Source organism: Nelusetta ayraudi, unplaced genomic scaffold (genome assembly GCF_046127955.1).
Source record: "Nelusetta ayraudi isolate G7.1 ecotype Tasmania unplaced genomic scaffold, CSIRO-AGI_Nayr_v1 ptg000127l, whole genome shotgun sequence".
NCBI classification, from domain to species: Eukaryota; Metazoa; Chordata; class Actinopteri; order Tetraodontiformes; family Monacanthidae; genus Nelusetta; species Nelusetta ayraudi.
Window position 1 is genome coordinate 598226 of NW_027466177.1, and position 12075 is coordinate 610300.

The 12075-nt window shown below is 49.5% G+C and overlaps 1 protein-coding gene across 2 annotated transcripts in view; it reads left to right on the forward strand.

Moving 5' to 3' along the window:
• Positions 1 to 12075, forward strand: part of stau2 (staufen double-stranded RNA binding protein 2) — a 69842-nt gene that overhangs the window by 26145 nt on the left and 31622 nt on the right. For both annotated transcript variants that reach the window (XM_076050370.1, XM_076050368.1), the window contains exons 11-12: positions 1263 to 1323; positions 8294 to 8661. In XM_076050370.1, the coding sequence (XP_075906485.1) occupies positions 1263 to 1323; positions 8294 to 8661 (429 nt within the window). The remainder of the gene's footprint in view (positions 1 to 1262; positions 1324 to 8293; positions 8662 to 12075) is intronic.

Consider the following 12075-nt stretch of genomic DNA (forward strand, 5'->3'; position numbering starts at 1 on the left):
GGAGATTGGTCTTGGTCTCAAGACCGGTGTCGAGACCGCTCTCTAAGGGTCTCGATCTCGTAGCGGACTCTGCATTTTTGATCGAGACCGGTCAAGACTCAGTCAACACTGCAATAACATGATAATAACAGAAAAGAATCCAGCTGCTGCAGTTTTTTACTCTCTGTTTGTGACAACCAGAGTGACACAGCTCCTTATTCTGAGTTCATTTATTTTTTTTAATTTTATGAAGCAAAGTTTTTTTTTTGGAAATGGTTGAAAATATTTGGCAAAGCAGCTCAGTGTTAAAGAAAATTAAAAACTGGTATTTTTCTTTGCTATGTAAAGTCTTGGTCTTGTCCTGGTCTCGAACCCCAAAGGTCTTGTCACTGTCTCGATACTTTGTAGTCTCGATAATGTCTTGGGTCTCGTTCGGTGCGGTCTTGGCTACAGCACTAAAATGTACCTTTGGAACTTTCTGACCAGCGTCAAAGGGAGACGACGCTCGCGCTGTGCGTTTCCGTCAACAAATTTCCAAATGCGGCAGCAAAGAGATATTGAGTTTATTCTCGCACGCGAAAGGGGGGGGCCCTTCCATAAAATAAGAGTGTTTAGATGTCCAGGGCGCCGCATCCGCGGGAGACGACGCTGCTGGCAGGAGGCGAGGCCTCTCTGGTTGTGCTCACGCGAGATATTTAGACACACCGGAGTGTCGGAGCTCCGAAAACGTCGATGAGAATTAGCCGGATGTCCCACTTCTCCTCACCACAGCAACACTTTCCCCCCTCCCGACGCTGTGCGGAGTGATTAAAGAGTGTTTTTCCAGCTCCGCTTTAGTAGGCCAGGTTGTTCCCTCTCCATCTCTGCTGCCGTCATCACGGGACGGTGGGCGATCGATGCCTGAAAAAAAAAGGAAAGAAAGAACAGAGCGGCGCCGCACACATCTGTCGCCTTTCAGATTTGCGCGCGATCGCGCGGGCAGATTTGCGTTTTTTTTTTTTGTTTTTTTGCACAGGCTGAAAAATAGCCTGCCCCATTTTCCACTAACTTGACAAGCTCCCCCTTAATGAGGTAGCCGGCCCGAAACAGACACTCGCGCCCCTAAAGCATCCAGCCCGCCACAAACCCACCACCGCCACCGCCACTGCCACCACCCGCTGCGGCCGCTCGTCTTTTTGTGGTTCCAAACAGTAGGAAGGAACTCATCTGACATGCGTGAAGAAAGCTGTCTGTTCAGGAATCCTACATCTCTCTCTCTCCCTCCCTCCTCTCTCTCTCTCCAGATGGACGGCAACAAAGGCTGGAACGGGAAAAAGACGTCATTCGCCGAGCCGACGAGCAACAGTGAGTACCAGCAAGTACCCCCCCAACCCCTCTCCTGCCCCCTCTTCACTTCCTTCTCCCATTCCCCCCGCTCGCCATTGTCCGCCCCCGCCCACCCCCCCCGTCCCACAGGTGGTTTAAGTCGGCGAGACGGCCCGGCGTTTAATCTCTGTGACTGGTCAATGGGCTTCTGACTGTCAGCTTAATCAGCCGTGCGTCCTCGTGGGGAGCCTGCGAATTCAGGCTCATTCACACGGGCTTACAGGGCCGCACACTGAGGCCCACCGGGGTGCCCCCCCCCCCACCCTCCGACTACCCCCAACCCGCACACTCCCCCTCCTGCCTTCCTGTTTCCAAAAAAAAAAAAAAAGCGGTAGTCTTTCAGTCAGGATTAGCACACAAAAATACAGGGACATAGGGACGTAATCCTGCACTCAGAGACGTGAGATGGCCGCACGGGATGCGTGATGCGACGATACGGGGGGGATACGTGCGAGCCGAGATAAGTTTCGGCTCCTCGGCGTACCTGCTGGAGACAAAATACGCGGCGCGACGGCGAAGCGGCTTAATCGTCGCTCCAGACGCAGCCACAAAGGAACGGCTCACTAGCTGTGGAAGTGCAGATGTGTGGAAGGAAAAGCAAAGCAAAGCAAAGTTGTATTCCAAATCACATGCTTCTACACCAAAATACTTTAAAAAAAAAAAAAATTGAGTGTGGGACACTGGGTGTCAGCCTCGACAAACACTGTATTGTTGACATGTTGGAGGTGGCAAAATAGTGATAGCGTGCAAGTGAACGCTGGTGTCCTCCAGCAACCTTTTGCGTAAATGATACCATTCATCACTCACAAAAGTCCTTCATGGCTGTTTTTAATTTTGTACGGAAGCGCATTGCTGCCACCCTGGGGAAAAAAAACACGGTTCAGTATCACATTGTGATAATTTTTGCGTTATAACGTGAAACTATCATGTTTTTACGTGATCATTTTCACGTTATATCGTGATACTGGGGGGACAAAACACTTAACGTAAAAAGCTTAACGTAGCTTAATGACTCGCTAGGCCCACGTGAAACCTTCACCAAATTTGGCGGTAGTTGATCGCCGTTTTCGGACATTAAGCTATGTTAAGCCTTTTCTCTATAATAAGTGCCTATGGAGAGGAAAAGACTTAACATGGACAGTAGTCATAAAACAGGAGTTATCGTTATTATCACGTAAAAAAGTGATAGCGTGAAAATTATCCCGGAATAACATGATATTTCACATTTTTCGTGAAATGTAAATGTAGGTTGTTTTCTTTCTAGGTTGGCAGCAATGCTCTTCTGTATTTTTTTTTTTTTTTTTTTTTTTGCATGAATTTGCTTTCAAATGCCACAGCCTTCAAAGCCTTTATTGTTCCATTCAAATTCTTTTTTTCTTTTTTTTTTTTACAGCAGTAGATAGGATCATGAAATTTCAAGCGTAAGGATGCAGTTTGGTCGGAAACAGCTGGTCTCCATCAGCTGTATCTGTTGCTAAGCTGGCCGTCGAGCCCGGGTAATCCAAATAAAAACGTCTCTCAAAACTCCCGCGTTCCATTTCCAGTGTACCTGCTCCCCCGGCGCCTGGCATGCGACGTTGTTTTTCCCGCCGCAGTTATTTTCCACATGTTCTTGCGTGCGCGCGAGCGAGCGGACCTCGCGAAGAATGCCGAGAATTCACAGTCATGGTGTTGCTTAAGCAGATTTACGTGCATTGAAGTATCTGTGCGTGATTAGCCGCGATGTCCCAGCTTGATCAAAGGACGCCTCTGCGAGCAGCCTCTCTCTGGATGCCAGCGGAGTGAATGCCAGCAGCTTGAAAAAGAGCAGTCTAGTGAGGAGGGTGGGGAGGGTGTGGGGGGGAGGAAGGCGGGGGAGGGGGGGGGGTGGGTAGTGAATAGCCTGTGAGATGTGGAGCAGCAGAGTGAATAGACAGAATATGTTTGATTGGTCCCATATATACGTGATGCGGAGTGAAATGCGCCCGCTTTCGGATCCGGATCTCCGTCGGTGATCCAAAGGCGCTGTCGTCACTCCGGACTCCCGACTGGATGCTCGCTGGCAGCAGCGCTCTGGTGGTCTGACATGGGTTATGCAGCCTCGGGCCATGGGGCGGACGAAGAATGCGACGTCGCGAGCTCATGTTGAAAAGCGCAAAACAAATGGCCGGGGCCCGACGGCGCTGGCTTTTGGTGTTTGTTTATTCCGAGGTTTCAGCCTGGATTTACACAATCCCGGAGCGCCCTCTGCCCCTCCCCCCCACCACCGCCACCGCAGTTTAGACAGCCTTCGTGTGTGAGATTTACCCCCGTTTCTTTATTCCGAAGGATATGTAATTTGCGTCAAGTTTACAGATCGATGGTCGCTCTCCAGGTCGGGGCCGTCTTATTGGCTGCGGTTCCAATGGAGACCCGAGTTTCAGGAATTGCCCAATACCTCCTGAGGAGGTCCTCCTGGGAAAAGCAGGTTTATCCCGACGCCCGTCTCGGAAGCGTGCCTCTGGTCCCGTGCCATTCCCACACATAGCTTGATCCCACACTTGGCGTGCGCTCTAACTATCTGCTAATTACCCCTTTTAGCGTTGCCCCAAAAACCTCGCGCGGCTCACTCACGCGACGCCAGCGCCGCAATAGTGTTTATTACATAAACACCATTTACAACCGGCTCCAGCAGACGCAGCTGTTTGGAGGTTTTTCCGTGTTTTTTTTGGGGGGTTTTTTTGCGTCGTGTGATTGCTGAGCGGAGGATGTTTCTGCGCCGCTGTGTTGACTGCCTCCGCGGTCTGCTGGCTGGAAGCGGGAAGAACCGACTCAGGCGGCGCAATTACAGAGTTAACGCAGTAAAAAGGGGGGGAAAATGTCTCTCTGGCGTTAGCTTTTTTTTTTTTTAAATTGTTCCTGCTGTGGATTGATTTTGTTGTTCTTTGCTGTTTGATAAAGAAGCTACTCTCTTCTTTTTTTGCAGACACACTGCACATTCATTCATTTACGAAGCTGACCAAGCAAGGGTTTTTCCTACAAAAAAAAAAAAAGATCCAGTTTTTTTTTTCTTGTTTTATTGCACTGGGGTTGTTAAGGCAATACCATCATACATGAGGGTCAGAATTGGCTGAAAAAGACACAAAGTTGCATTCCGGCAATCTTCTCTCGATGATGAAACGCATTCTTAGTTTGTGTCTCAGGCGAAGGTGGAAGCCAAGAGGCGAATCGAAGACGAATCCCAGGGGTCTGACTTGTTGACAGGAGCTTGATGTAAGTGCTCATAGCTTTGCACTGAGGTTCACTCCCATAGCATCAGTATCGGTGATCAAAGCTTCTGTTTTGTTTTGGGGGAGCTGGAGAATAGAAGAAACTCTTCGATCCGTCTTTAATGCAAAATACTGCAATTTTAACAGATGCTTCATTTCCCTCTTGAATAAAAATGCTGATTTTTTTTTTCTCTCTCGAACACAAGCTGACAGGCTTGTTTCTCTGATTTTTAAAAAAAAAAAAAATTTAATGGGTGAGGGGGGTTATCAGTCTGCGGCGAACTACAGTATATTATTGCAGCATGTTTCGCTGCGCTGACATCACTTTTGGACACAAACGCACAGCTGCAGCAAAGCCCAATTCTGGAACTCCACTCTGGAACTTCCAATTAAACCACCCATCGAAAGCAACGTGGAGGAACTAATGGGCTACTGCATAGCAGATTTATTAAATAAAAAGCAGTGCTTTATTGCTCTGTTTTCCTGTCCTCGCACTTCGCGTCGGGACGCCCGCGAAGCGCTCGCAGGCAAACGCCCGAGTGTTCGAGTGTGCGTTTGCGTCCTTTTTGTCCAGTGGGCGGGTCGCCCTGCAGGATGCGGCGCTCGCGGCGCGGTGGGCGTTCTGAGAGGCAGGAAAAGACTGCAGGAGGAGGAGGAGGTGGTGGTGGTGGGGGGGGGGCAGAAAGAAGTAAGAGGAGAGTGATTTTTCTCCCATCTACTCCCGTGGGTATTGCAGCAGGGCTTTTCACTCGGGTTGCCACATTTCATTTCCCGCTGTGCGCGTGTGCGCGCGCGAGCTATGCGCGGGTCCCGCTCGGCCGCCGTGATTTATAGCGGCGGGCTCGGGCTTGGGCTCGGGCTCTATCTGCTTTCGATCAGTCTCATGCTCGGTTCTGGCTTCCCTCCAGCAACTCCCCTGGCCCACCGGACGCCGAGGCCTGGGCGGGGACCCCTCTGAAAAACTTCCCTGGAATCAGCGCCGCAGACTCACACATTACTTTTTTTTCTTAAATTCCTAGCTCGGGATGTTAACAATGAATCGATTAATTGTCGATTAAGAATTTAATCGATTAAACTAACTTAGTTGCAATTAATCAAACGTTTTTTACACGGGTAGCAGGAAAGAGCAATTCACCTGTAGATACAGTGATGGTCGTAATGTACCTAGAACAAGTGACTTTTAAACAACTATAAAAAAATAAATAAATAAAAAAAAGTTGAAGTGTGACCCATCAGAAGTCAACATAAAGTCAGAGGATAAATGTTTAGGGTGTTTTTGCTGTTGTCTAATGTAAAAATGGGTCACATTGGACCCTCAACATTATTTAAGGGTTAAATATTGGGTTTCTCACACATTTTTCATTGTGAAATTGAGGTTTTCAGGGAAAAACCGCCGCTTATCAATTAATTGTTAATCGATCGACAAGGCCAATCAACTAACGATCAATGAATTAATCGGTAATTCGCCTCCCTATTCCCACCACTTCTCTCTCCTCAGCGTCCTCCCCCATTGTCCATTTGCTGTTATTGTGTCTCCCGCTCTCGCACCCATGCCTAGCATCAGCTGGCGGCTAGCTCCAGGCTCTCGGTCACATGCAAACATGCAAACACACACACACACACACACACCCATGCGCATTTTTGCCGTACAGTCGCCCACACTCACATGGATCGCATTCGCTCGCCCCTCTCACCACCACCACCACCACCACAGTGGTCTTTGTTCTCAGCTGATGTCATGTTGGCTCACACCTTCCATTCTTTGAGATGCGCTCAGAAAAAAGAGCAGGCCTGCGATTTTTACTTGCGTAAATTCAAATTGGGGTTGTCATCTGGAGCAGGGAGGGTGGGGGGGAGGAGATTTGGAAGAAAAAAAAAATCAAACCCAGGTTGTGTCATTGCTGGCACCGGCCGCTTTGTTGTAGTATGAGTAATCGACGCTGGATTTGATTGCTTGTTTCCTTGGGCTTTCGCTGCCTCGCTGGAAAGAAGCTTCATTGTTGGTGATGGGCAACACTGTCCGCAGGTTCCCAGAAACCTTAGAAGCCAAAGTGCGTGTGATAGTAACGTTAACTCAAACAGGAAGTGGCCTGTCATTCATGGCTGCGCACCAGCGCTCTGGCTCTCCCAGCTGTCGGTCCACCGCGCACACACATACACGCAAGCAAGCACGCACAGACGCTGACACACACACACACACACGCATGCACACGCGAACACAGCTGGTCTTCCTGTTTCTGCTGACCTTGGCGGGGCTTCGGAGACTCTGCATGCTTTTCACATCCACTCCTCCCCGACTCTCCCGACATCCAAACTGGCTCCCAGCTCGTCCTCCTCTTTTATCCTTTTCCATCTGTCCCCGCTGCCATGTCTTCCTTTCGCTTTCATCTCCGGCGAGCGAGCGAGAGCTTCGCTCGGCCCTCCACCTGTTTCGTGGCCTGCTGACGTCAAGAGTGTGCGAAGGCCAACGCAAACAAATGGGATTAATCGGGGAGGACTGGATTTTTATTCTTTTTTTCTAACGGGGTAGTTGTTTTTGTGGCCCATTGAATAAAATTGCATTTGGAAGGAACACGCCGGGGTGAAAGTGGCCGAGCTTGGCTCCCAAAGCACAGGCTTGGAAATTTCATGCGGCCAACGAGAGATCTTGACACGGAAAAAAAAAAAAAAACTCTTGAGTTTGTGGAAATGCGAAGATGAGACAGACTGTCATCTCGCTGGCTCGAGCTCCCCCACCCTCCCTCCCTCTCCCCACCACCACCACCACCACCACCCGCCCATCCCAGCGATGAAGTCACAGCAGGTCTGTTGATTTTGGGTCGACGCTCGGCTCATGTTTGTGTTAGAGAGCGAGAAAGGAAGCGGCTGTTTGTGTTTCCCAGCAGACACTTTGATTGTGCGTCGAGGTGCCAAACCACATGAAACTGTCATCTACGTTTGGTGAAGGAATGCCCGACGGAGAGCCAACACACACACGCAGGGGGCGTGCACACGCACACACATGCACAAGCACAAGCACGCCGTGGCCTTGTATGGCTGTGAGTGGCAGAGGAATGTCTTTCGGAAATGGTCCCTGCAGTCGACGGTAATGGCTGTTATTAAAGGCCTCCGTCTGCAGAGGAGGCAAAAGCAAAGTGGAGGTGAGGCGATTGCACGCCTGCACCCTTTGTGACATCACAAAGAGCTCATCTCCAGAGGCGTCGAGACGAGGACGAACTGTTCTCATTTGTGCGACACGCGTGATTGTCAGAACACGGCGGCAAAGTGCATTTGCATGCATGAAGACCTTTGACCTTTCTCCTCTCTTCCTATCTTTACGGTCTCTTGCTCCTTTCAGTGATGTATGTAAAGTGCTGCGAGGGTGACATTTCCCAAGCTGGCATCATTAGTGTGCATCTATCACTATGTGCTGTGTTTCCATGACAGTTTTTCGCAAAGTAAAAGCGGTATTTCTAAAGTCCAATTCGTCCGATGACGAAGTGCTTCCATAATACTATTTTTTCAGGCTATTGATACGCCTGAAAAACCACCTCATGAGAGCGTCAAAACCTTTTAGCGATATTTTTTAGGTTTCCATTACCAGTTTTTTTATTGCGATATTTCGGTTTTGCGCAATTCTAGGGGTCATGGAAACGCGGCTTCTCTGGCTATCTTCTCTTTACCCGCCTCCCCAACCTCCATCAACTCAACCCACTTCTTCTCCTGCACTTCTTCCCCTGCAGCCCCGAAAGGTCTCCTCCACCTCAGCCCAGATGTCTACCAGGAGATGGAGGCCAGCAGGAAGCAAGGTGGCAGTGCTCCAGGCCCCGGTGCTGGAGGAGGCGGCGGCGGCGTAAACTACATGACGCCCAAAGAAATGGGACCTTGCCCTGCGCCGCTCTCCCCGGGACACCCACCGTACTATGGCGGCTCGCCCACTTCGCCCAGCCCGACCACCACCATGGCCAGGGAGCTGCAGCTAAACGGCCAGTCGCCCACATCCGACGCCCCCTCCTTACCCATCAAGGGGAAGAGCCCGCCCATGGCCTGCGGCGTCTCTGTGCAGCCTGCACAGCAGCTGGACTACCTGGCTCACATCCAGAACTTCCAGGTGAGATGCGAGGAACTGGTTCCCGGGGTTTGAGCTCTACACACCCGGCGACATGTAGACAGCGTCTTCACTGTTTTAGGAAGCGGGTTATTGCAACTGTGTAACTCTGGATGAGCTGTGATGTAGTTCTGCAGCAATTTTCCTGCATTTGAATTCGCACAATCGGAAGGAACCCACGGAAACTTAAGAGAAGTAAATGGCCTGTGGTTCCTGCCCAGGAAATACTTTAGTTGAGCCATTAAAATAACCACAGTATGATTGCAAATGCACCATAAAATTCCATATTGAGAAATTCATGATCAGGGCTGTGTGTTGTGAGTAATTTAAGAAGAAAAAAAAAAAGCTGAAAAAGCACCGAAGAACTGGAGATTCAAGACACAAATTACACCGCCACAAAAAAAGTGCCTGACTCAGAAAGCGTTTTTTCCCTCCATCACGTGCAAAGCAGGAACCGTCCCGGTTGCAAAGTGATAAATCTAACCGAGAACGTAAGAATTAAAGGTCCCTCTGAATTGTATATCTCTTCAGATCTTTCCTTTCGTTTCGGACCCCGTTGAGTTAGCCTGCTAAAAAATAAAAGCTTGTAAGATCGCCAATAAACAGCATATTAGCCTGTTATCAGTTTACAGCCCCTGGCTTAGCGCTCTGTTTTCACTTCCTGTTCAAAACCGATGCTTTATTGTATCTTCCAGATGTTTGGAGGGGGATAAAAGTGAGGCGGTTATGATTTCAGTCTCCCGAAGTCGCAGCTGCCTGCGGCGCTGTCACTCGCCATGGGAGGGGTGTCGGCGTGCCCTTTTGTGACATCACAAAGAGCACCAGCGCACCTTTTAGCACGCGTTTCTGCTCACAGAGACGAAGAGTGTTGTGCGAGTGTTTTCCCTCGCGTGAGTGGAGATTGTGGCACTGCGGAGAGAACTCTATCCCTTTCCTGCCTCTCAACGTGAGCATTATTGGCAGGCTTTTGGATTGAGAGCCAGAATCGAATTTCCCAGGTGTCTCCGTCTTTGCATTCACTGGACTCTCGCACACGCACGCAGTGCGTCAGAGCCGTCGTTTTTTTCCGCGCGCGCGCGTGTCCGAGCTTTTAAAGAGCAGCTCGCCTGTTGTCTTCTTAATCAGCGCCGGTCGATCTGTGGCGCACGCGGCGCCTCTGCCTTGAAGCCGCAGATGCTTTTTATCAGGCTGAGCTAAAAACATTTTATCTTAACATGCTGAGGGTTCCTTTGAAAGGCCTTTGTTATTGCTCCGAGCCTTCCTGTGTGTGCGTGTGCGTCTGTGCGTGTGCGTGAATGGATGTCCAAGTGTGTTTGGGCTTGGCCAGGCTGGTGGAGCTCTCTCAGGTTACACACACACACACACACACACACACACACACACACACACACACACACACACACATCAGGTTCTGTTTAGCAGAAATAGAAGATGGAAGAGTTGGACTGAGCCTTCGTAGACAGTGTATGTCCTTGTCATGTCCGCGCTGAACTTGGAATTGTCGCATGCGCGCAACTGAGCGAGCGCAAACAAAAGCATCATTTCCATGTTTTCTGCATGCCGGATTCAACAGGGAACCAAATCAGGCTGCAATCGAGCCGAGCAGGCCGAGATGCGTCCCGCTGAGGGAATGTTTCTTATCATGTGGGCTTGTAAGGAGAGCCTCGGGGTGCTTAAGGAGCCATGTTAGGCAAACCTTTTCAGACTTATGTGCCTTTGTGCGAGCTAAATCTTTCAAGATTTTTTTTTGAACTGTAAAAAAACAAAAAAAACATGTTTCATCCCCATGGACGACGGAAATCTTTGCTGGCTTTCTTGATGTAACGACCGGCCGGCTTTAATTAGTTAGTTGACACGTTTATTCACATTTAAAGAGGAAAAATGATGAGGAGTCAGACATGCAAAGGACATGTGGAATGGGGTGGAAAGCTAATTAAAGCTTATAAGAGGGGGCCCAGACATATAACAAGTAACAATACAAAAATACACAAACAACAAACAATATAACTCACAATAGTCCAGTGGTTCTCAAACTTTCTCTGTCACGCCCCACCTTGGAGGAGAGGAAGAACATTTTTCAAAAGAAATTTGGGGCTAGAAGCCCCAAATTCGACGTGGCTGTGTCTTGAGGGATCCTGATGAACCTGCAAGTGGTCCCATGTCTCTAGGACAAAGTTGACTTTTGACCCCATAGACTTGCATGGCATTAGGGCAGTGGTTCTCAAACTTTCTCTGTCACACCCCACCTTGGAGGAAGAAAATCTTTCATGCCCCCCCCCCCTTTACCTTTGGCACACCACTTTTTGTGATATCAAAACCAAATTTTTTTTTTTATCACAAACATTCATTTCACATTCATTTCACTTTTCTCTTCATTTATGAAATCATTTGTTTTGTACAAATAAACAACTTTAGCAAATCACTCTTTGCGACATCAAATCCCGAACGTTACTTTTTAAACAAGAATACTCCTTTCACTCCAAGCAAGCGTTTTACTTTGAAAGGCTGACAAGAAGGGATCACAGCATCAAGGTCAACCCTGTCCGCGCTTGCCTACCTGCTAAGCCCTCCTTTTCGGGGGGTTTGAGTGGAAAACCGCCTCTGGCGGAAGCGCCGACTAGATAAGCATCGGCGCGTCGCACGCACGCCACTTCGGAGAATCGAGCCCCGGCGCTTTTGCTCTGCGGCGCGTTCGTGCGCACATGTGCATTTCCTATTAATTCGGCTGGCGTGTCGCTGGCACGGCGGGTACACGTTGCTGCAACAAAGAGTCGAGGGGTAATCGACAACACATGGGCCCTGGGATCAAGCGCCGTCTAAAACGCCACATTAAAAAGCCCCTCTCGCTGTTTCCCTGCCCCCCCGCCCCCCTGTTTTCCGCCTCTCTCTCTCTCACTCTCATTGTCCCTTTAGCGTCGGCGCAGCAACATTTGTTATTGTCTCGTATTTTTACGAGCCGGTTCGCAAATTTATACGATCTGACAGTTTTGGGGTAGCCGCATGAAATACGGCGTGGCTCCGACCCCGGCGTCTCAAGTCACCGGCCGCCCATTTATCCTGCCATCACATCTCTTAATCGAGTCGTCGCCGGCTGCCACCGCTTCGCGTTATGAACTGTTACCTCGCTTTAAAGTGGGGCCAGGCGCTTTTTATATGAAATGGCAGCGATTGATGGGAATCCGACGCATTGCATGTGCGGAGGGAGACAAAGCCTGGAAGCGGTGGGACATGCTGCTCCAATTCATCTGCGTCCGTCTGCAGCCACTTTGCTTTTAAAGTAACCTTGTACGATATTGGTTTTCAATGGAAGAGGGTTCCTTTTTATCGCCATGTTTAAATGGGAGCCTGCATGTCGCAAATCAGAACAAGCAAGCGCTTTGCAGTGAGTGCGGAGACTTTTTATATCAAATTTTGACG